Source organism: Chaetodon auriga, chromosome 18 (assembly GCF_051107435.1).
Source record: "Chaetodon auriga isolate fChaAug3 chromosome 18, fChaAug3.hap1, whole genome shotgun sequence".
Lineage (NCBI taxonomy): Eukaryota > Metazoa > Chordata > Actinopteri > Chaetodontiformes > Chaetodontidae > Chaetodon > Chaetodon auriga.
In genome coordinates this window covers 22715885-22737658 of record NC_135091.1, presented here as the reverse complement: position 1 = coordinate 22737658, position 21774 = coordinate 22715885, and the positions used below count along the sequence as shown (strand labels likewise).

Here is a 21774-nt window from a genome sequence, read left to right as displayed (position 1 = left end):
TGACAATTAAAGATATTTGATTTGATTTTGATTTGATTTGGGTGTGTTTCTGCTTGACAGATTTGTCATGTTGGCTCTTAGCCTTTACCTCCATGTGGTGCATCAAACTCAAGCATGACTGACTGTTGTTGCTTTACATTGAGTACAGGTATGCCTTCTCATATTTGATGGAAAACTTGCAGCTGCTTCTGCTTTTTCTATGTCATGTTCTTCTTCTCCTGTTTTTTGTTTTTATAGAAAAGTTAAAAATAAAGAAGATTTACAGAAAAATATTTTAATGGGAATGTGAATGGGAGTGTGACTGCAGCCTTTGGTCAGGTCCTGACTAAGGTCAGGAAGGTAATGTTCTCATTGAACTTGATGCCATCAAGTTGAACTGCTGTGCCAAGGATGTTGGAATTTTACCCATGCAGTTAATATTATGACATATTTTTAAATATGAGCAATTGTAGAAGGATTGTATTGCTCATGGCATTTATAAAGGTATTCAGCAAAAACACTGCTGTAGTTAAAAAACCTGAAATTATCACAGAGGTACGTGGGGACCAGTTGTACAAAAATATGGTGGGAGCTTCAGTTTTTTTTTTGATGGAATATTAAAAATAAGCCTATATAGCAATGCATGCTTAGCATGTAATTATTAAAAGTGCTGCAAGAAAAAAAAAAAAGTATTTATTTATTGGTTCACCTTTACCTTCCACAAAGTGGTTGTTAGTCTTCCTTGAGTCATCAATGACACAACAACAAAAGAATACACACTAAAATCGCACAGTCATCACAGAAATACTTGGGGACATGTTCAACAAGTAGACTTTACTGATAACAGTTTAATTACATTTTTGATTGTTTTTTTTTGCCTATTATTATTTATGCCTATTTGGCAACATAGGCATATAGGGCATGACTTTAGTATTTAATTATAAACATGAAAACGATTAGAGGTAGCCTACTTGGGGACTTGCGAATATTGGAGCCATGCTGTAACTCTTCAGTGAGTGTGCAGAAGACTGACATCATATCTGTCATTCACGAGGAAGTCTTTAAGACTGTTGAAATAGTCATTTAGTAAACTATGTCATTCTTAATGCAAAGTAGACATTGTTTGAGATGTCTTTGTGACAACTTGACGTAAGTCAAGACAAGATTATCTGTTATAAACATGCAATGACAGGCTTAACTGTCAAACTTGAACCAACCATTTAGCTTTATGTATTACCATTACATTAACCTATCCCCTGGTTGGTTTCTACATTGGCTGTCATGACCCCATTATAATTGTGTAATGAGTTACAAGAAAAGCGTCATGAGTATTTTCCTTGACCTCAGTTACAATAATACAATTTGGACTAGTCATTTAGTTGTCATTCAATGTCAAAGACCAGCTATACTTGTTGCTAAAGTAAGCCAACCACTGACTACTTCTTACAGTATCAGGCTCAACTGGCTCTGTGTGAACACAGCCTCTGAGACCGACCGAGGTCAGTCTAATAGATAACAGATTTACGTGGTTTCATAAAGGACAGGAAGCTTTACTTGTCATAACACCACTGCACTTTACAAAAAAGGACAGAGCAGACTCTATCTACTCAGGAGGCTGAGGTCTTTTGGGGTGCGTGGGGCACTCCTGAAGACCTTCTATGACTCTGTTGTGGACTCTGCCATTTTCTATGGTGTAGTCTGCAGGGGGAGCAGCATCACTACAGCTGACAGGAAGTGGCTGGACAAACTCATCAGGAAGGCCAGCTCGGTCTTGGGATGCCCACTGGAACTGGTGGAGGAGGTGGGGAGGGGGGGGTGACAGGTGACAGCCAAGCTGTCCTCCATGACAGACAATGACTCCCACCCCCTCCAACACACACTCACTGTACTGAGGAGCTCCATCAGTGACAGGATGCTACATCCAAAGTGTGTGAAAGAGCGGTATCGCAGGTCATTCCTCCCTGCAGCTGTCAGACTGTACAATAAAAACTGCTCCAAGTAATCAGTGCAATAAGCTGTGCAATAAAACATGTACATAACAGTCTGTAAATACTATCTACAATTTCTTACAATTTTTACAATTTCTTTCTTTTTATTTTTATTTAAAATTCTCACTCTTTTGTATATATTCCGATGTTGTTTCTAATTTGCATGCACTTCTTATATTAATCTGCTCTACTGATGCTGCTGTAATCTGGAATTTCCCCTCGCGGATCAAATAAAGGAAAATTGAATTGAATTGAATTGAATTGAATTGAATTGAATTGAATTGAATTGAATTGTCGCTAACGTCAGCTAACCGCAACCTGTAGCCGCCATTAGCTACCCTGCCTCGTAGATAGCCCTTAATAACGTTAGTTGACTCAGGCGCCGGCAAGACAACCACCTGGGTGGTATATTCTCTGTCGTCACGCTGGTGTCCGTCGGTCTCTGAAGCTGTGTTCGGTCGCAAATTCGCATTTGGGCCCAATCATGTTTACTGAGGGCCACTAGGCCAATTTCATTCCGCATATTTAGGTGTTTCCTCTAAAGACAGGAAGCTACGGAGGGACTTGTCATTGGACAGTCAGCTATTACAACCACTGGCTGTGCGAAGGCACATTACGTACATTCAGCGCTACTGGCTACTATAAACGCCAATCAATATCCATCACAGAAACACTCCTTCATGCTCATGACAAGTTTCATTTCAAAACTATGCACACCCCTTAAAAATAAACAGTGTAGGGGTTATCTTAGAACTATTTGATTATATGGAAATTTATATAGGAGTGTGTATATTGCATTGTATGGGTATGGGTGTTGCATACTGCTCCTGAATGCCTTTTGTCAACAGCTATCAGACAATAACTTCAATAATAATGAATTTCACCATGGCATAACATTCCATCCACAGCCAGGACTTGTTTTATCACATTTTAATTGCCTATCTAACAATGTATGTCTAATAATCCGAGAAAATAGAAAAGTCACCACAGATTAGCTGCCAATACACATTTGAATTTTGTTTTCACCACAAAACAGTGTAAATTTTATGTTAGTGACAAAATAATCTTGACTGTAAATCAACTTAATTCTAATCTGGAGCTTTAAACCTTTCACAGTGTTCAGAGGATGGAGTTGGAAAGTGTCATTGTCATCAGCTGGTGAGAACTTCAAGTTCCCCGAACAAGATGTATTTTCCTTTTCAGATCAAATTACAATTTCCAAGGTCAGGAACAAACTTTCACGCTCAAAGTGTCAGCTGTTTAATGAGTTTTTGACAATGCGGTCACTGAGATGCTGAATGTCCATCACACCCAATCGAAGGTAATGAGAGAAATGAATGGTCATAAATTTATATATGCTATATTTCAGTACATCAGGTTATTTTATAAATGCTGTAAAAGTATTTAGTGGGATACCAGATGGATCAGTCTTTGATCCAGTGTTAACACTGAGCTGGGTCAGATTAACAAGTGGAAACAGGAGTTACTGTTATTTAGTCACTTTGTTGGCAGCTGTGGGGAAAATGTGCTATTTCCTGTAGCATTCCACAAACATTAACAGGTTTTTCTGGCCTTGAAGCATAGAACACAGCAAATCCATGAAAATGCAATGAAAATATCAGAAAAGGACTATGACATGGAGAGACTTTACACAGGCTTATAGTCCAGTTTGGACTCCAGCTTCTTTGAATCAGCAACCTTCCGGACAGCTTTCATGAAGTCTTCCTGGGTGACATACTCACGGTCAGAGCGGATGGCGAACAAACCTATAAACAAACAACTCCACATGAATAGAACTGTGCATGGATACCATTGACTGAAAAATAGAACTAATGATGACTTTAATATCCAACCTGCTTCTGTGCACACATTTCTCAGATCAGCTCCATTGAAACCATCTGACAGCTTCACAATGGCTTCGAAATCTGAAAACAACCAAAGGCAATCACAGCTCAAGGTAAAACCTTTGATGAATGCACATAAATAATAAAACACAGGGCTGCATCTTCTGATTCTTTTCATTATCAGTTAATCTCTTCAAAGTTTTTTAAAATAATCAATTTATCATTGACTCTATGAAACAGCCAAAAACAAAATGTAGTTAAAGTTTTTTGTTTTCAATTGACTAATTCAGTGGGTCGTGTGACGCACTTAGATAGCGTTTTTCTACCCATTTACAATTTGCCCCCAAGTCACCCTTTCACTTACCCACCCAAATATGACTCTAATCAGTCAAATGGTGGCATTCAATTAAATTCAATTATGGAAAGGCAACAGCCCCCACACGATTTCAAATTGGGACAGATGAGTCCAGCTCACTGTGCTCTACAGAAAAAGCCCTTTGGACCATACAAGTCTGCCATGATGGATTTTCTGCCACACTGAACTTTTTGAAAAACCGTAATATGAGCAGATCTTGTTGGATTTTGACTATATCAACACCAAAATTGGTTGAGATGCACATTTATTTTACAAAGAGAAAGGTCAATTAAAAAACGTCAACCAAAAAACTTCACAAGGGGTGGGGCTTAGCAGGAAAACAGCCATAACTCGTTATGGACTTGTCCAATCATCCTAAATCAACCAGTTTCACCAATTTAGATGTGCATGAGGGGGCGGGGGGGATTAACCATACCTGTCAGCCCTCCTTCCCCCCCTGAGATTCTCTTGAATTTTACCCTTTTCTCCTGCTGTCCTCTTATTTAAATATTGTCCCATAAATCTCATAATTTTTAACACTTTATCCAAAAAAAAAAAGAACTGGTTGTAACATTTTGAAGGGAGGCATAACCATCCATGTGATGTGTTTGCTAAATTCCCCTCTGATACAACAGATGGCAATATGTAGGTACATTAGCTGTAAAATCTATTGATGAGGAGTAATTCACTCAAATGACACTTGCCAATAAAAGAGGGATGAACTGGCTAGGGATGGAGTTTGTGCACGTATCTCACCAAATGGGAAGAGGCTAACCAGTATGTAAGTCAGAGTAATGCTTTCAGTAAAATGTGCCAAATGCATTTTATTATATCACAAGGAAGGATTCATTTTTCTAATCACGTTCTCACGTGCCTCACTTGCCAGTAGCTGCTCTCAAAATCACAAGTGAAGTATAATGTGTAAGCGATGTGTAGACATCCCTCAAGTAATACATAAATAAATGAATAGCTGAATTATATGCCCTTTCGTGTTTTCATTTACATAATGCAGCGATATTCACAGCATTTCACTTTCAACCAGGTATCTGATTCTGATCACCTAACTGTAGACACTTAATGTCGGAACTAGTTAACCCAATCCTTGTTGCTCTGACATTTTAAAGCAAGGATTCACTGTGTGTACGTAAATGTAAGGGGTATATGGACAGTTGTAAGGGCGGTGGGATGAAAAGGGCGAGCATTGAAAAATTTCCCATATTGTAGAATCCTAATGTTGACCGGTATGGTATCAACCAAAACCTTAAGTGCTATATTGATTGATGCAAGTATCCTAACACATATTTATTCAGAACTCAAGATGTCTTTAAGCAATCCTACTAAAACTTGGTGTTGACATCCCTCGCCAACTCCAGTGTGGAAAATAAGTAATGAAAGTGTCAACATTTTTGTCAGCAAATATATTTCTAATGGAGCTATTGAAATGAAATTTTCACCAAATGTCAATATCAACCCAAGTTATCCACAAATACAAAGAATCAAAACAAATAAGTCCATAAATTAAGTTATGTGAAATAAAGTAGAATGACACAGGCAAGAAGTATTGAACACATGAAGAAGAGGAGGTGCAAAAAGGAATGGAAAGCCAAGAAACCACCTGAAATCTGTCAGTATTTAGAATGCAATCCTACCCCCAATCAGTGCAAATTAATATCAGCTGGTTTAGTCCTCATTGATGGCCAATAAAACGGTTTCTCATTACCAAGGTGTCACACAAGAAACATTTCATGATGGGTAAAAACAAAGAGCTCTCACAAGACCTTCGTAACCTCATTGTTGCAAAACATAGTGATGGCATTGGTTACAGACGAATTTCTAAACTTCTGAACATTCCAATGAGCACCGTTGGGGCCATTATCTGGAAGTGGAAAGAACGTCATTTCACCTTAAAGCAGCCACAACCAGGGACTCCTCGCAAGAATTCTGACAGAGGAGTTAAAAGGATAATCCGAAGAGTTGTCCAAGAGCCAAGGACCACTCGTGTGGAGCTTCAGAAAGACCGGGAATCAGCAGGTATACTTGTTGCAAGGAACGCAATAAGTAATGCACTTAACTTCCATGGCCTCTATGCACACTCACCACGCGAGACTCCACTACTGAAGAAAAACATGTTGAAGTTCATTTGAAGTTTGCTGCAGAACATTTGGACAAGCCCATGAAATACTAGGAGAATATAGTCTGGTCAGATGAGACCAAAATATAACTCATAGCACACACCATGTTTGGAGGAGAAATGGCACTGCACATCATCCCAAAAACACGATACCAACAGTGAAGTTTGGAGGTGGGAACATCATGGTGTAGGGTTGTTTTTCAGCACATGGAACTGGCAGACTTCATGTAACTGAAGGAAGAATGAATGGAGAAATGTACAAAGACATTCTTGATAATAATCTGCTGCCATCCACCAGGATGCTGAAGCTGAAGCGAGGGTGGACATTTCAACAAGACAATGATCCCAAACACACAGCCAAGGACACTCTGAATTGGTTTCTGTGAAAGAAAATAAAGCTGCTAGAGTGGCCCAGTCAATCATCTGACTTAAATCTGATTGAAAACCTATGGAAAGAACTAAAGATCAGAGGTCATAGAAGAGGCCCCTGGAACCTTTAAGATTTGAAGAGGGTTTGTGTGGAAGAATGGGCCAAAATCACACCTGCAATGCATATGCACAAGCAACGCATGTGACTAGTTTCTTCATGCAGGAGATGTCTTGAAGCTGTCATTAACAACAAAGGCTTTTCTACCAAGTATTAAATCATTTTTAGTTTGTGTGTTATTTCACATAATTTGTGGACTTGTGTGTTTTGAGTTCTTTGTATTTGTGGATTACTTGGGTTGTTTACTGACATCTGGTGAAAAATTCATTTCAATAAACCCATTAGAAATATGTTTACTGACAAAAATGTTGATGTGTTCAATACTTATTCTCCCCGCATGAAATCATCCATTGTGATTGTCAGTTGTTCATTTTTTTTCCTCCATGTCCTCACAAATGCATAATCTGTCAGTTTGTTCTGTAAATTAAATGTTACTGTGATAGAGTTGTTCTTGAAAATTACATTTTATTAAATAGGCTTTGTCTCATTATCATTAAAAAATGAATGAACTCTGTCCATCACAATGATGGGCAATTGAGACAGGAGGATCAAAATAGTGTGAACCTTGGATCTCTACCTCCTAATACATAGCACCAAGACTGGCCAGCAAAAAAGTAGACTGGTTCTGAGACCTGTGCCTCTGTAGCATCAAATTTGGATTTGAAAAGTGTTAAATGGATGAACAAATTAAATTAATGTAATAATAGAATTTAATTCATTTGGTTAATTAATTAAATTATTCTGCTTGTCTGCTTTCAGGGACCGAGTAGAGTTGGACAATTTAATGAATATATGGGCTACTGGCAACAGGCTAGTCATTGCAGAGTCCATCGGCAATAACGATTTTTGTCATTTTTATATTGTTAATTCAATAGTCTGCCTCCAAAGAACAACTGAGAGCCGCAATCTATTGACAGACTATGTTCAGCAAGCCCAGTAACAGAAAGAGGCCAACAACAGAGAGTGGCAGCAGGTATAAACAGCATGTAGAGTCAGAGTATTTCCACATCTAACTCAGTGAATTAAGGGTTTAATTCAACCAAACAGATTTAATGATTGCTGAAAAAGTGGAAAAACGGTCGATTTTGGTGAGTTTAATTTTGTTTCTGTTGTGGTTAAATGAAGTGTGTTTTATGATGAAGGCATGAAGAAGAGACAAAGTTATTAAGACTTCAGTTCTGCTCACAAACCTATTTCGCCATGCTTGGTGATGGGACTGGAGTGGATCTTGAGGATGTCCAGACGAGCCTGTTCATTGGGCAGTTCGATGTCTGAAGAACAGAAGAGGACATTAGCTGTGCTGTGTGGTCACAGACAGCTGACAAGAAGATGATGAACAGGAACAGAGGAGATCTTACGGATTTTACGGTCCAATCTACCGGGCCGCAGCAGGGCAGGGTCCAGAGTGTCAGGTCTGTTGGTGGCCATGATCATCTTGACTCTATGCAGTGTGTCGAAGCCGTCCATCTGGTTCAGCAGCTGACATGACACACACAAAGTAATAAACAACTCAATCACTGCTTTCCATTATCTATCCACTGTGCTGACTTTGTTGCATTTGTGACAAAAATAATAAAAGTTAAACATCTTTTAAACATAATACATTGGTCCTGCTTGCAGTTATAAAGTTAGGTTTACTGAACAACTCAAAGGTACTGCCCTTCACAAGTTCATTCATTGAAAATGAGCAAAGCTTTCCCACTGCAGATAGACTGTATTGTGCAACAGGGGTTGCATTCCCCATTTCATTTAAAGGTCAGCGAATTGTTAGTTGTACAACAACAGGAATGTAGTTGTAGTCTGTTTTATTTGTTTAAATTCAACCTTTCTTCAGTGAGTAACAATGGAACACACAGGTCATGACAGCAGGACTCAGGAGTCAAAGCAGACCAGTACTAGTAGTGATATTTTTTAACATAAACACATTAACAATTTTGATAAGGATCCTACAAATTCAGCAGAAAATATGTCAAATCTTCATATTTATCCATATTTTCAGTCTTGGAATGGTGCATATAAATGCACTAATATGAAATATTGTTCTGTCACTGGCAAGCAGTTCAAGTCACAACAAAGAAAGAAAAATACTTAACTATTGCTGGCTATTTGGGTGGCTGTAGCAAAAAAATACTAAACTATTGCTGGCTATTTGGGTAGCTGTAGCAAACTGCATTGGCTCCTGGCAAAACAAAGTTCTCAATGACTTCACATAAAAAATAACAGTGGTGGCTGTTGTGATGTGTGTTTTGGTCTTAAGAGCCTGGGACACAACAGTGGTTCAGTTACCTCCATCAGAGTCCTCTGGATCTCTCTGTCAGCAGAGGTTCCCTCAGAGAAACGACGGCCACCTACGGGGAACAACACACAAACAAAACAGAGGACATACAGTGAGGTATTCAGACCACACAGGGTGGCAGGACATAGTAATTAGTAACAAGTAATCAAGTCCTGAGCAAAGAATCTCGACAACTGTATTGATGTGCAGCTCTCTGTTTGCAATGATGAAAAACAATGTATATTCAGTGCATACTGGAGATAACAAGTACTCTAATTGTAGTGTCTAGTGTGATGCCTCAAAGTGGCAGAACATGATTGTGTTTCTGCTGGTTTCTTACTATTATTTTTCTACCACATTGCCTCAAATTGCTGTGAGATGGATTGACCTTCAACATGATGCTCATACCAGTAACTGGAAATGATATGAATACACTTCCCAAGAAACACAGACCCAGTCGTCCTGGCCCAAAATTGCAATTTTGGAAAGGCCATGCCCCTTACACGACTCATAGGTGGTACCACAAACACTAAAAACGTGTACTTAAAAACCCAGTGGACAAAATCAAGAATACATGCTCAGAAGTATTAACCAAAATTTGAAATGTCAGAGTGACTGGTGAAAGTGGGCATGCCTATCACAAATTTGCTTATAACTCAAAATACAGAGCAATCCTGATTAAACTCTTTAGAACCATCCTGTGCTACCTCCTGAACAACAGAATCAAGTTTTGCTCAAATCCAATTACAGAGGGTCAAATGGCAGAACTTTGAGTAATTTAAAGGCTGCAGGCACCGTGATGATGAAACAAGTGTGTGATTGGTTGAAGGGGTTGAGATTTATACAACTTGGCTGTGTTAACACAGTTAACACTTTCCCATTTGAGATTAATAAGATGCATTTCATCCCAGAGAAAGGAACGTACCTTGGTGCAACAAAGTGAAAAATCAATTCAAGAACAACAGCAAAAGACGTTGTGAAGATGCTGGAGGAAACAGGTAAAAAAAAGAATCTATATCTTGAGTAATGAGTCCTATTTTGGCATAACCTGAAACTGCACATAGGGGCAAAGATCTTAGTATTTGGGGAAACATCCTTGGGTCTGATGAAACAAGAATTAAACTGCCGTAATGACCATCATTATATTTGGAGGAAAAACGGAGAGGCTTGCAAGCTGAAGACCATCATCCCAACTGTGAGGCACGTGGTTGAGAGCATTATATTGTGGGGGTAATTTGCTGCAGGAAGGACCGGTGCACTTCACAAAATACATGGCATCATGAGGACGGAGAATCAGGTGGATGTATTGGAAGTGACATTTGAAGACCCCAAACATACTTCAAGAATTGAGGCAAAATGGCTGAAGACAACAAAGTCTTGAGTGGCCACCACAAAGCTCTGACCTTAATCCGATAGAAAAATTGTGGGCAGAACTAAAAAAGCAAGTGCAAGCAAGGAAGCCTACAAACCTGACTCAGTTACACTAGTTCTGTCATGAGTAATGCACCAAATTTCTTATTTTGAGAAGCTTGTGGAGGGTTAGCCAAAACGTATGACCCAAGTTTAACAATTTAAACGGCAATTCTACTGAATACTTCTGACCCACTGGGAATTTGATGAAAAAAAATAAAAGCTGAAAAAAAAAATCACTTTCTAGTAATATTTTTACAATTCACATTCTTTAAATAAAGAATTGGAATGTTTACAAGTTCAAATGTTAGGATTTGTGAAAAAGTGAGTTTAAATATTTTTGGCTGAGGTGTATGCAAACATGTGACTTCAACTATATCTAACACAGGATCTACCTCAGTCAGCATCACGGCTGCTTACATTCCACCCCAATCTGACAATAATAAAATACAGGAGGCCTTAAGCAAGAACCAAACCACATTTTCTGTCCCACTAGAGGGGACAGGACTTTCCCTCCCCATTCAGGGAATCAGATCACGCTGCCATCTTCCTCATTCCAAAATACAGAGACTTAAGCAGAAAGCCCTGAGGATGAGAGGTCAAACTCTGGTCTGACCAATCAGATGCTACACTGCAGAATGCACGGAGTAACACTGATTGAGACATGCTCCAGGACAGCTCTGATGAGGTCAACAAGTTTTCAGAGGTTGTCCTGGGATTTATCAACAAAGTGGTGCATGACTCCATGCCCACTGTTAGTTTCTTTCAGAAACTGTGGTTGGATAAAATCATCTGTCACGTGCTGAAGGGGCACACTGCTGCATACTGATCAGGGATAGGTTCTCAGAACATGGAGCAGTACAAGAGTGTCATATGTCCAGCGGAAAATGTTGAAGGAGGTCAGCACACGTGGTAGGGACTAAGGACAATAACAGACTACAAAGCGAAAAACTCTGAGTGCTTAATCACTTCTAGCACCCAAAGCTAAGGGTGCTGGCACTAGCCTACAGCCCCACAAGACATAAGTGAGCCCTTCAGACAGAGAGGAGAGGGCGATCACAGCTTCAGAGCATAACGTGAGCAGTGATGAGTATGCAACATTACATGAGTCAAAGTATAGATACTCTTCATCAAATATTACTCCTATATAAATGATAGTTGTTCAGCCAAATTTTTACTTGAGTTCAAGTATTCAAAAACATATACCCTGGCAGAATTTGTGATTTTTTTGGCTATTTTTCAGAGAATATGAATGATAAGAGAAAAGCTTTTTTTCACTCATGGTTAGTGGTTGGGTGAAGCCATTTATTGTCAAACAACTGTGTTTACTCTTTTTAAATCACAATGACAACAGAAACTACCAAAACGACCCTGATCAACAGTTTCCATACCCTGGTGATTTTGACCTGATAACACGCACACAAGTTGACACAAACGGGTTTGAATGGCTACCAAAGGTAACCATCCTCACCTGTGATCTGTTTGCTTGTATTCCGTGTGTGTGCGTGTGTATAAAAGGTCAGTGAGTTTCTGGGCTCCTGACAGACCCTTGCATCTTTCATCCAGTGCTGCACTGACGTTTCTGGATTCTGAGTCATGGGGAAAGCAAAAGAATTGTCAAAGCATCTGCAGAAAAAGGTAATTGAACTGTATAAAACAGGAAAGGGATATAAAAAGATATCCAAGGAATTGAGAATGCCAATAAGCAGTGTTCAAACTCTAATTAAGAAGTGGAAAATGAGGGATTCTGTTGAAACCAATCCACAGTCAGGTGGACCAACAAAAATTTCAGCCACAACTGCCAGGAAAGTTGTTCGGAATGCGAAGAAAAAACCACAAATAACTTCAGCTGAAATACAGGACTCTCTGAAAAAAAGTGGTGTGGCTGTTTCAAGATGCACAATATGGGGGCACTTGAAGAAAAATGGGCCCCATGGTCGAGTCACCAGAAGAAAGCCATTACTACACAAATGCCACAAGGCATATGCTTACAAAACGTCAAACAGCACGGAGACAAGCCTCAAAACTTCTGGTACAAAATCATTTGGAGTGATGAGACCAAAATTGAACTTTTTGGCCACAACCATAAACGTTACATTTGGAGAGGAGTCAACAAGGCCTATGATGAAAGGCACCATTCCTACTGTAAAACACGTTTTCAATATCATAGTCTCTGTGTTCAGTGTATTCAAATGTTTTCAGTGTCTCATATTCAGTGATCTTTGCTAGATGTAGCGTCATATCTCCATTCGGAGATGACTGGTTTATGTCAGGGCTTGTCATGGGTTATTAGTGTCCGAGGTGACAGTTCTTGTTACTTTTCCATGAGTTGTCATTTCTTGTACTTGTTCAGCTCTGTGATGTCTTTGATGGCCAGCACTTTGGTGATTCCTCTGGTGATCCGTTAAGTTTTATAAATACTTTGCAGTTGGATGTCCACGTCATGATTAGACACATGAATATTGCACAGGTGTGCCATAGGCTGGCCACAATAAAAGGCCACTCTGAAATGTGCAGTTTTGCTTTACAAGGGGGTCTGGGGGGGTCAGAAAACCAGTCAGTATCTGTTGTGACCACCATTTGCATCACGCAGTGCAACACATCTCCTTCGCTATCATGGTCTGCGGTTGTGAGGCTGGTTGGATGTACTGCCAAATTGTCTGAAACGCCTTTGATGATGGCTTATGGTAGAGAAATGAACATTCATTTCACAGGCAACAGCTCTGGTGGACATTCCTGCAGTCAGCATGCCAATTGCACATTCCCTCAAAACTTGCGAAATCTGTGGCATTGTGCTGTGTGATAAAACTGAACCTTTTAGCGTGGCCATTTATTGTGGCCAGCCTAACGCTACGTTTACACTTAGGGAAAACGCATATGTTTTCATGCAGTTTGGCCTCTTGTTTACTCGCAAACAGAGTTTTTTTCACGGAAAGCGATCATTTTTAAAAACCCCGGCCAAAGTGGAGATTTCTGAAAACGCCGGTTATGTGTTGGTGTGTAAACAGGGCTAACGGCGTTTTAGGATCCGAAACGTCACAACATGCGACTGAAAATACTTAACATCATGCGAGCGACCAATATTTACACTCGCGCCAATAGGTTTGACATAGTTATGATGGCGCTCGACGGCATATTTATTCGGGTTCATGTAAAGGACTACATTTTTGAGAACGATGTTGTGTGCACAATGTTATTTTTGAAAACGGAGGGGCTAAAATATCTGTTTTCCAAAATACCCTGCTATGTATAAACGTAGACTAAGGCACACCTGTGCAATAATCATGTGTCTAATCAGCATCTTGATATGCCACACCTGTGAGGTGGGATGGATTATCTCGGCAAAGGAGAAGTACTCACTAACACAGACTTAGATTTGTGAACAATATTTGAGAGAAATGTTTTTTTTATGTATATAGAAAATGTTTTAGATCTTTGAGGTCAGCTCATGAAAAATGGGAGCAAAAACAAAAGTGTTGCATTCATATTTTTGTTCAGTGTATATGACAAAGTGTACAGGACACTTTAATTGCCTCATAATAAAAGCCTTATAGTTAGCAAATATGTAAAAGCTTTAACTGCAGCTTGAAGCTAAATAGATGAAAATGCATATACTCTTTAAAAACATTAAATCTAAACTAAAATGTTACAACCGAAGAAAAGACAAAAACCAAACCAGATCTTAAGGGTCACTCACCAATGGCATCGATCTCATCCATGAAGATGATGCATGGCTGGTGGTCTCTAGCATAGTTGAACATCTCTCTGATCAGCCTGGCACTCTCACCAATGTACTTGTCCACAATAGAGCTGGACACCACCTGCAGCGCGCACACACAGACGTCATCAACTGCACTGCATGAAGTGCAATGTGGCAGTGCGTTGCTGTCCAGGCTAACATTGGCACAAAACTCACCTTGAGGAAGTTACAGTCCAGCTGACTGGCCACTGCTCTGGCAAGAAGAGTCTTCCCAGTGCCTGTTATAGAAGGGGTCTGTCATCAACACCAGACAAGATGTGACGCTAAAACCGCTAAATGTTGACTATGTGCAGTTCATTATGTTGTTTGTTTTATCACACTGTGGAGGCATGTTGTGCGCAGCATACGAGTCCAAAACAAATTTCGCCATGGGGACAATAAAGTATATTGTATCGTATCGTAAATGTCAAGTTCGAGACTTTTAATAGAACCAGAGGGGTAACTGATTCTGCAGCAATAAAAACAAGGGGTGAAATATATAAGATGAAAGAAGAACACATACATACCCCTCCGATAATAAATAACAAAAAAGCATAATGAAACAACTAATTACACCACACTTTTACTGTGTAAATATATGTGTATCATGAAATTAAAATAGATAATATGGACCTTATAGAAATAAAATAGGTCTATAAAGGCTTTTTCAATGAAACTCTTCACTGATTTGCTAACCTGGAGGCCCGTAGAGCAGACAGCCTTTTGGGGGAATGATCCCAACTCTCTGGAAGAGCTCAGGGTTGGTCAGAGGCAGCTCAATCACCTGTCATGAAATAACGGCAGCCTTGTTTGTGCAGCAAGGATACAAAGTAAAATAAAAATTTTGATTTGGTCTTCATCCCTTTCTCATCTTATTCAGAATTTCTCTGAACAAAACCCAACAATGACAAATGTCACCTCAAAGAAACACATATGGGATCCTCTGTTAAACTACACCACATACTGCAAATCATGCCAATACATTTATGAGAAAAAACTGCCAAAAATTAAGTCTGTCTTGTACAATTCAATTGCTGACTGATTACTGTGGCCTTGTTGTACCTCTCTCAGCTCACGGATCTGTTCAGACAAGCCTCCAATCTCAGAGTATGAGACACTGCCAGGGTCCTCATGGGACATGTTGTACACCAGAGGGTCCACCTCCCTGGGCAGGTACCTTCAAAAGAACATGAAAGACATGCTTGAGCACAGACCCAGCTTTATACTGTATGAACTCTTGCTCTTCATCAAACCACTATTAACTTCCATCTGTTGCTGAACATTCATTGGTTGAATACATTGGTACAATAAATTCACAGTTTAGTGCATAATGTATTCAGTCACTGTTAGATACTACATTTTTAAAGCTTACAAATGTGAACAATAAAAAGTGGTTCATGGGCTGCAAATCATTCTGTAAGGCACACACACACACACATTTGCAAATGCTCATTAAGTATGCTACACAAAGATAACACTCCCTTGTCCAAAAAAAAAAACAAAACCATTTTTGGCACATCTTCTGTGACAAACAATCATTTGGTGTTGACATTAATCTTTCCCGTATAAATATGCAGCAAGAAGCTGCTTGAATGCCACATATGAGAAGGACATATGCCAGGATACAGACTACAATTATCCACTCAGTGTTCAGCATAAATGCATCTACTGTTAGATCTCTAATAGCCTGTGACACTGCTTACCCAATTCTGGGAGATGATTATATCCAGCTTACCTCATTATAGTGAGCGTAGTCATGTCCAAAGCCACTCTGGTGCCAGGCTTCAGCTGTGACTTGTCCAACTGGAATGAAAAAAAATTATAGATTACATGTCTTGCAGAAACCTGAAAATGTTTCGCCTCTCATTCAAGTGGCTTCTTCAGTTTTCACTGACTATTGGGGAGAACCAAGTTTTTAACATCCATGGGGTCATTATCATCGGTTATTGAAACCACTTTTTATGCTCCTGGCTGTGTAACGGCAGTCATTGGAGTCGTTTGGAATCACCTGGGGCCAGATGTGAACCACACACGGACCACACATGGATCAAAATCAAAACCCAACAAGTGCTAGTCTTCACAGAACATATCAACTCAACGGACAGCAAACTAGTTTATGCAGTCCAATGCAGTGCGGAATGCACAGGCTTGTGTAATGGGAAAGCTAAAAAAAACAGTCAAACACATGGCTCAGTTCAGGAGGGCTAATTCATCAGGTCAAGATTCAGCAGTTCACCTACACCTGAAAGATAAGGGATACTCATTTGAGGCCAACATACATGTTTTGAACAGGGGATGGGGCAGGCAGTGAAAATAGGAGACCATTTACATTAAAAAGCAGAGAAACCATCCCTCAACTAGAGGAGGAGGTGTAAGACACCACTTATCCCCAACCTACAATGCTGTCCCAGGAGATTTAACAACTATTCACAGTTGGTCTCATGTGACAACTCCAACAACTGTCGTTCACACCTGGCTCCAAGTGACTCCAATGACTCTAACGATTGCTGTTGCACAATAAGCAGTTAGGAGCACAAACAACCCAAGTGGTTCAATGAGTGTTGTGACAACCTAACAGAGGTTAAATGCCTGGGACTCTTCACCAGTCAGAACTGAAGTCCAACAGATGAGAGGTGACATGTTTCTACAAGTCCAGTTACCACTGATTCAAGCCTCCTTGGGTTAGAGATTAGGCTTCACTTTCTTAACACTGAAGTCAACAAATATTGATGCTGCATTGTGATGGAATGTTTGGAAACTTTTTGTCCTATCCCGAAAAACATACCAATCAACAATTTGATTGATTTGTGATATGAAACACACATAATAATAAAAGGCGCACTAATTCCATGATAATACCACAATAATCCAGTATTGCATAAGCAGTCTTGCTCATTGATATACAACATTGCCCACAATGGACTACTACATACAACCAGAGCCAAAGAAACAGATTCCACAGTACAGTATATGGTATGGCAAAATCTCAGATGGTCAAACAAAGATGAGGAGTGGAATACAAAGGTCTGTGAAGATGACTCATTTGTAATTCCACACCATCTCATTTTCAAACCTGTACTCTTCAGCCACAATTGACACCAATTCAAGTGACATCACTTGAGGACATTTAACAGACTTTACACAGCTCTCTCTGGAGACACTATAAGTTTTATACTACCTTTTTACACGTGCAGTAGTACTCTCACCTGCAAACAGATGGCGTAGTTGCACTTAACTTTGAGTTGTCCATCTCTATATGCAAGTATATGCTCTTTTGAATGCTTTTCATATTTAAATACTTAGAAATGTTGTTTTGTCCTATCAGGTTCCAATCACCTAGACTACTTATAGTTCAATAGTATCACTTGATCTGTCTTTTTCAGGTGATCCTAATTTTCTGCACGGCTGAAGACTGAACTTTTGGGACAGGGTGCACATACATGCAAGTAAGTTCGCAATATATTCATTTTTGTTTGACAGAAATGGCCTTCAGTCGCTTTAAAATTAAAATGAATGTGCCAAAATTGAATCCAATAATATTTAGCAACACAGAAATACATGGTGTCATAAGAATTTCAGTAGCCCTAAAAGTTGTGGCATCAATCAGAAAGGGCTCAAAAACCCTTGAGAAGATAATGCATTACAGGATGCTTGTTCAGCACCTACCTGTCTGCGGCACCCAACCACATATCGGGGGCCGTTTGTGGCCTTGACGATGACTGGAATTGAACAAAACACATTAGCATGTCTGTGATAAAACAGTTACTATGAGATGTGTCACAGTAACAACTGTTATTGGTAATTTTTCATTGTTTGCCCAGCTTCAAGAGCTCAGGCGTTCCGTAACCTGCCACACAGCAGTTGCATGAGAAGCCATAGAGAGTACCCATACGAAAATATGAGGTGTGGTGTGCTGCAGATTTATGTACAGAGCATTTTGTTGAGATTGTGATGGAGAATGACTGATGATCCTCATTCATTGACCTAAATGAACAGAAATCAAAATAGCCAAGTGCATGCTTGTTAAACCAAATAGAAGATTGATGTGGTGCTGGAACCAACCATGCAGCCAAATGGACAACACTGCAGGGAACGAGTGAAAGATGGCAGAAAAGTAGCTAGGCTCATCACTGTTTCATGTAAATACTGCATTGCTTTCTGACTGACAAAGGGTCTGTAGCAATTAAATTCCTAAGAGCTAAAATAATTTTGCCTGCAATACCTTTGCCATTAAACTTGTAAATGCTTGACATATCCATCAATGAACTTACATTTCTCCTCAGTCAGCTGTTTGAGCACTTCTCCAACAATCTGCAAGGAATGAGGCAAGCAAATATAGTTAGTGAAGACAGAATAAAATCAGCCACTGACGCTTTCGCTGCCACTTGTCAGATTAGGTCCCTTCCACAGTCTTCAGCCACAGAATCCTCAGCTCAGACCCAAATATCTAACACTATTTTAGTGTGTAGTGTGGGAAAACACAAATTGTCAGACATGTAAAAGGCCAACTTGTGTCTTTTCTACTGACAACATGAAATCATAAAGAACGATTTGACAGTTAAGATTAAATAGCACAGCATCAACACTGTTAGTTTTGGTTGACCAGGTAGTATTTAAGCAGTCTTGGTCAAAACCTTTTTAAGAGTGAAGCAGTTGTCTGGCTGCAGAAAACAGAATTTGTTAAGTGTGACTAACAATTCGCAAGTGACATCCAACGAGCTACAATGAAGTTACAGACAATATTCTTACCTGACCAACACTTTGCAGAGCTTTTAGGTCATTCTCTGATTTCTCGTACTGTTTAGTTTGTTCTCTCAGCTGCTCTCTTACTAAAAAAAAAAAAGGATACCCAGAAAGTAACGTTATTGTTCATAGTTTTCGTCATTAACCAAAATCACAGTCAATACTCTATTTGTTGCAACTAAGGTAGATTTAGAAGCTCACGCTGTCAAACAGCCTTGTTAATGCTAGTTAGTTAAGGTGACGTTAGCTGTCCACAGCATAACGTAACGTAAAGTTGTTGATAAGAAATAAATATAAATCACAACTTTACAACAATACAACTTCACAATTTGTAACAGTTATATATCAACTGGTTATACTGTCCAGGCTAACAAACCAGCTTACGGTTAGGGATACCGCTCGCACTGGCGTTGCTATTGTTTGTCAACTAACTACTCCTAAGCTAAGATAGCACTGCTAGCGTCAACCAGTTTACTTCCATTCATTTCTACGAGGATGCTAACGGCATGACAAAGCACTAGGTAGCTGGTCAGCTAGCTATCCAATAATATGTCTCTAATCAACACAAAACAGACGTTTTTTTCTGCCTGAACACAAACGCCACAATTAAACGGTCTCTTGTCACTTACATTCTTTTAAACGTCCGTCAACTTCTTTGTGTTCGAGTAATTTTTTCCTGTAATCCTGCAGCGCTTTCTCTCGAGTGTCCGCCATGATACCCCAATGAATGCTGGGAAGTGGCAACGTCACTACAGCCTTTTGATGTCAGCCATGCTGTCAGTGGCCACCCCCGTAACAACTTCTTCCTCTTATGTAGTATAGTGTACTGTTCAGGCCAGTATGACCTAATCTCATCCTGCTTCTATAACTTTCTCTCATTTCTCCAACTTTCCTTTGAATACTGTAGAGGTGTCTACCCTTATCCCTCTGTCCCATCGTTCCTGCCATTTCTTATTTATTTTTGATTTGATTATACATTTAATCTCAGACTTACTGTATTTTACAACCATATTTATTTTTCTCTTCCGTGTTGCACTCTTAGCATATTTATCTGCCAGTTCATTTCCTTCTAATCCAATATGTGCTGGAACCCAAATTAACTGAGTTTCTACCCCTTCCCCCTGATTCTGTGTATCTTTTGGCCTATCTCAATTATGATGTCTAGCCTGGTATTTGAATGGTTATGTCTAATACTAATCTCTCTAATGCATTGCTCGAATCTGATCCTATTAAGACTTTCTGTGGTCTGACCTCCTCTATCCAATAGTTTAATGAAAATCTGTTCTTTTCTCAATTCCAATGGTGTCTCACCCATCTCCACTTGAAGTGCTACTACTGGAGATGTTTTCATGGCACCACAGCATAGTCTCAAAGCTTGATATTGGATGACATCCAGTTTTTTCAGCATTGTATTTGATGCTGATTCATACACTATACATCGGTAATCAATAACTGAACGAATTAAACCCACATATAGTGATTTCAAAGATGCTCTGTTTGCTCCCCATTCTCTGCCCTTCAAACACCTAACAATGTTTAATATCTTTTTACACTTTTCAACTATTTTCTCAATATGTATTTTCCATGTAATCTTCTTGTCAAACCAAATCCCTAAGTACTTAAAGCAATCTACTATTTCTAGATCTTGTCCATATAGTTGAAGACTGATTTGGTTTTGTGTTTTCTTTTTAGAAAAGATAACTGCCTTTGTCTTTGTAACTGAGAACCTAAAGCCCCATTCCAAAGCCCAAGCCTCTACCACTCTCACTGATATCATCCTGTCTGCTAAAAAATGCTTAGTCCACCTGTACATTTTCCTCCTTATCCCCATATGGTACAGTTTGATTAGTAGCCCCTCCCTCCACATCATGTCATAGGCTTTTACCACATCGAAAAACACAGCCACTACATTCTCTTTATTTACATGAGCTTTCCTAATTTCATGTTCTAAACACAGAGCAGGATCTACAGTACTCCTTCCTTTCCTGAATCCGCTCTGATAGCATTTTATCTCTCCCCTCCTTTCTAAATAATAGACTAGCCTCTCGTTAATCATTTTTTCCATAATTTTACCAATATGCGATGTTAGGGCCTTACCTGGTTTACAGATAGGAACAATTATGGACTCTTTCCATATATCTGTCAATTTCCCATCTTCCCATACCCTATTATATAATTTCAGTAAGATTATTTAACAAAAAGTAACTTATTTGATCTTTTCCCGGAGTTGTCTTTCCAGATTTTTTAAAGGCATTGTTCAGCTCTGTCACTGAGAATTGCAGGTTAATTGCATTTTCATACTCCTCTTCACCCTGTATAGTTTCCATGTTTCTTAATATTGTCCCTTCTCTACCTCTCTTTTCTTCATCACTCAAATTTCCTGTGCAATGTACTTTAACAAAAGTCTTTGCTATTAGTTCTGCTTTTTCCTCATTATTTATTACCATTTTCCGATCACTTTCCATTATTGGGTATCCATACTCTTTTTTCCTATTACCTGACATTCTTTTAATCATACCTCACACTCTATCCAATGGAGTACTCCTTCCTAGTGACTCACAATATCTCCTCCAATATTCTCTTTTTGTCCTCCTTATTACTCTCCTCACTACTGCTTGTTGTTTCTTGTAAATTATTGAATTCTGAATAGAAAGATTTTTTTATAAGGCTTTAAAGGATTTGTTTCAAGCCTTTATTGCTTTTGTGCATTCACTTGTCCACCATGGGACTAATCTTTCCTTTTTATTCCACTACTTCTTGGGATGGACTTTGTTGCTCCCAGTATACTTTTACAAATTTCATTGTTCAGTTCATTTACTGGTT

General features: G+C 39.3%; 1 protein-coding gene across 1 annotated transcript; it reads right to left on the bottom strand.

The window, feature by feature from the left end:
* Positions 1-2858: 2858 nt before the first annotated feature.
* psmc6 (proteasome 26S subunit, ATPase 6) lies at positions 2859-19691 on the bottom strand. The gene is made up of 14 exons (XM_076756823.1): positions 19581-19691; positions 18958-19037; positions 18480-18519; positions 17875-17927; positions 15944-16011; positions 15271-15385; positions 14905-14992; positions 14386-14447; positions 14167-14290; positions 9071-9132; positions 8143-8263; positions 7975-8055; positions 3821-3892; positions 2859-3733 (listed from the first exon to the last, which is right to left on the bottom strand). Exons 1-14 carry the CDS (start codon positions 19663-19665, stop codon positions 3615-3617), a joined length of 1170 nt encoding a protein of 389 aa, XP_076612938.1. The 5' UTR covers positions 19666-19691; the 3' UTR covers positions 2859-3614.
* Positions 19692-21774: the final 2083 nt, after the last annotated feature.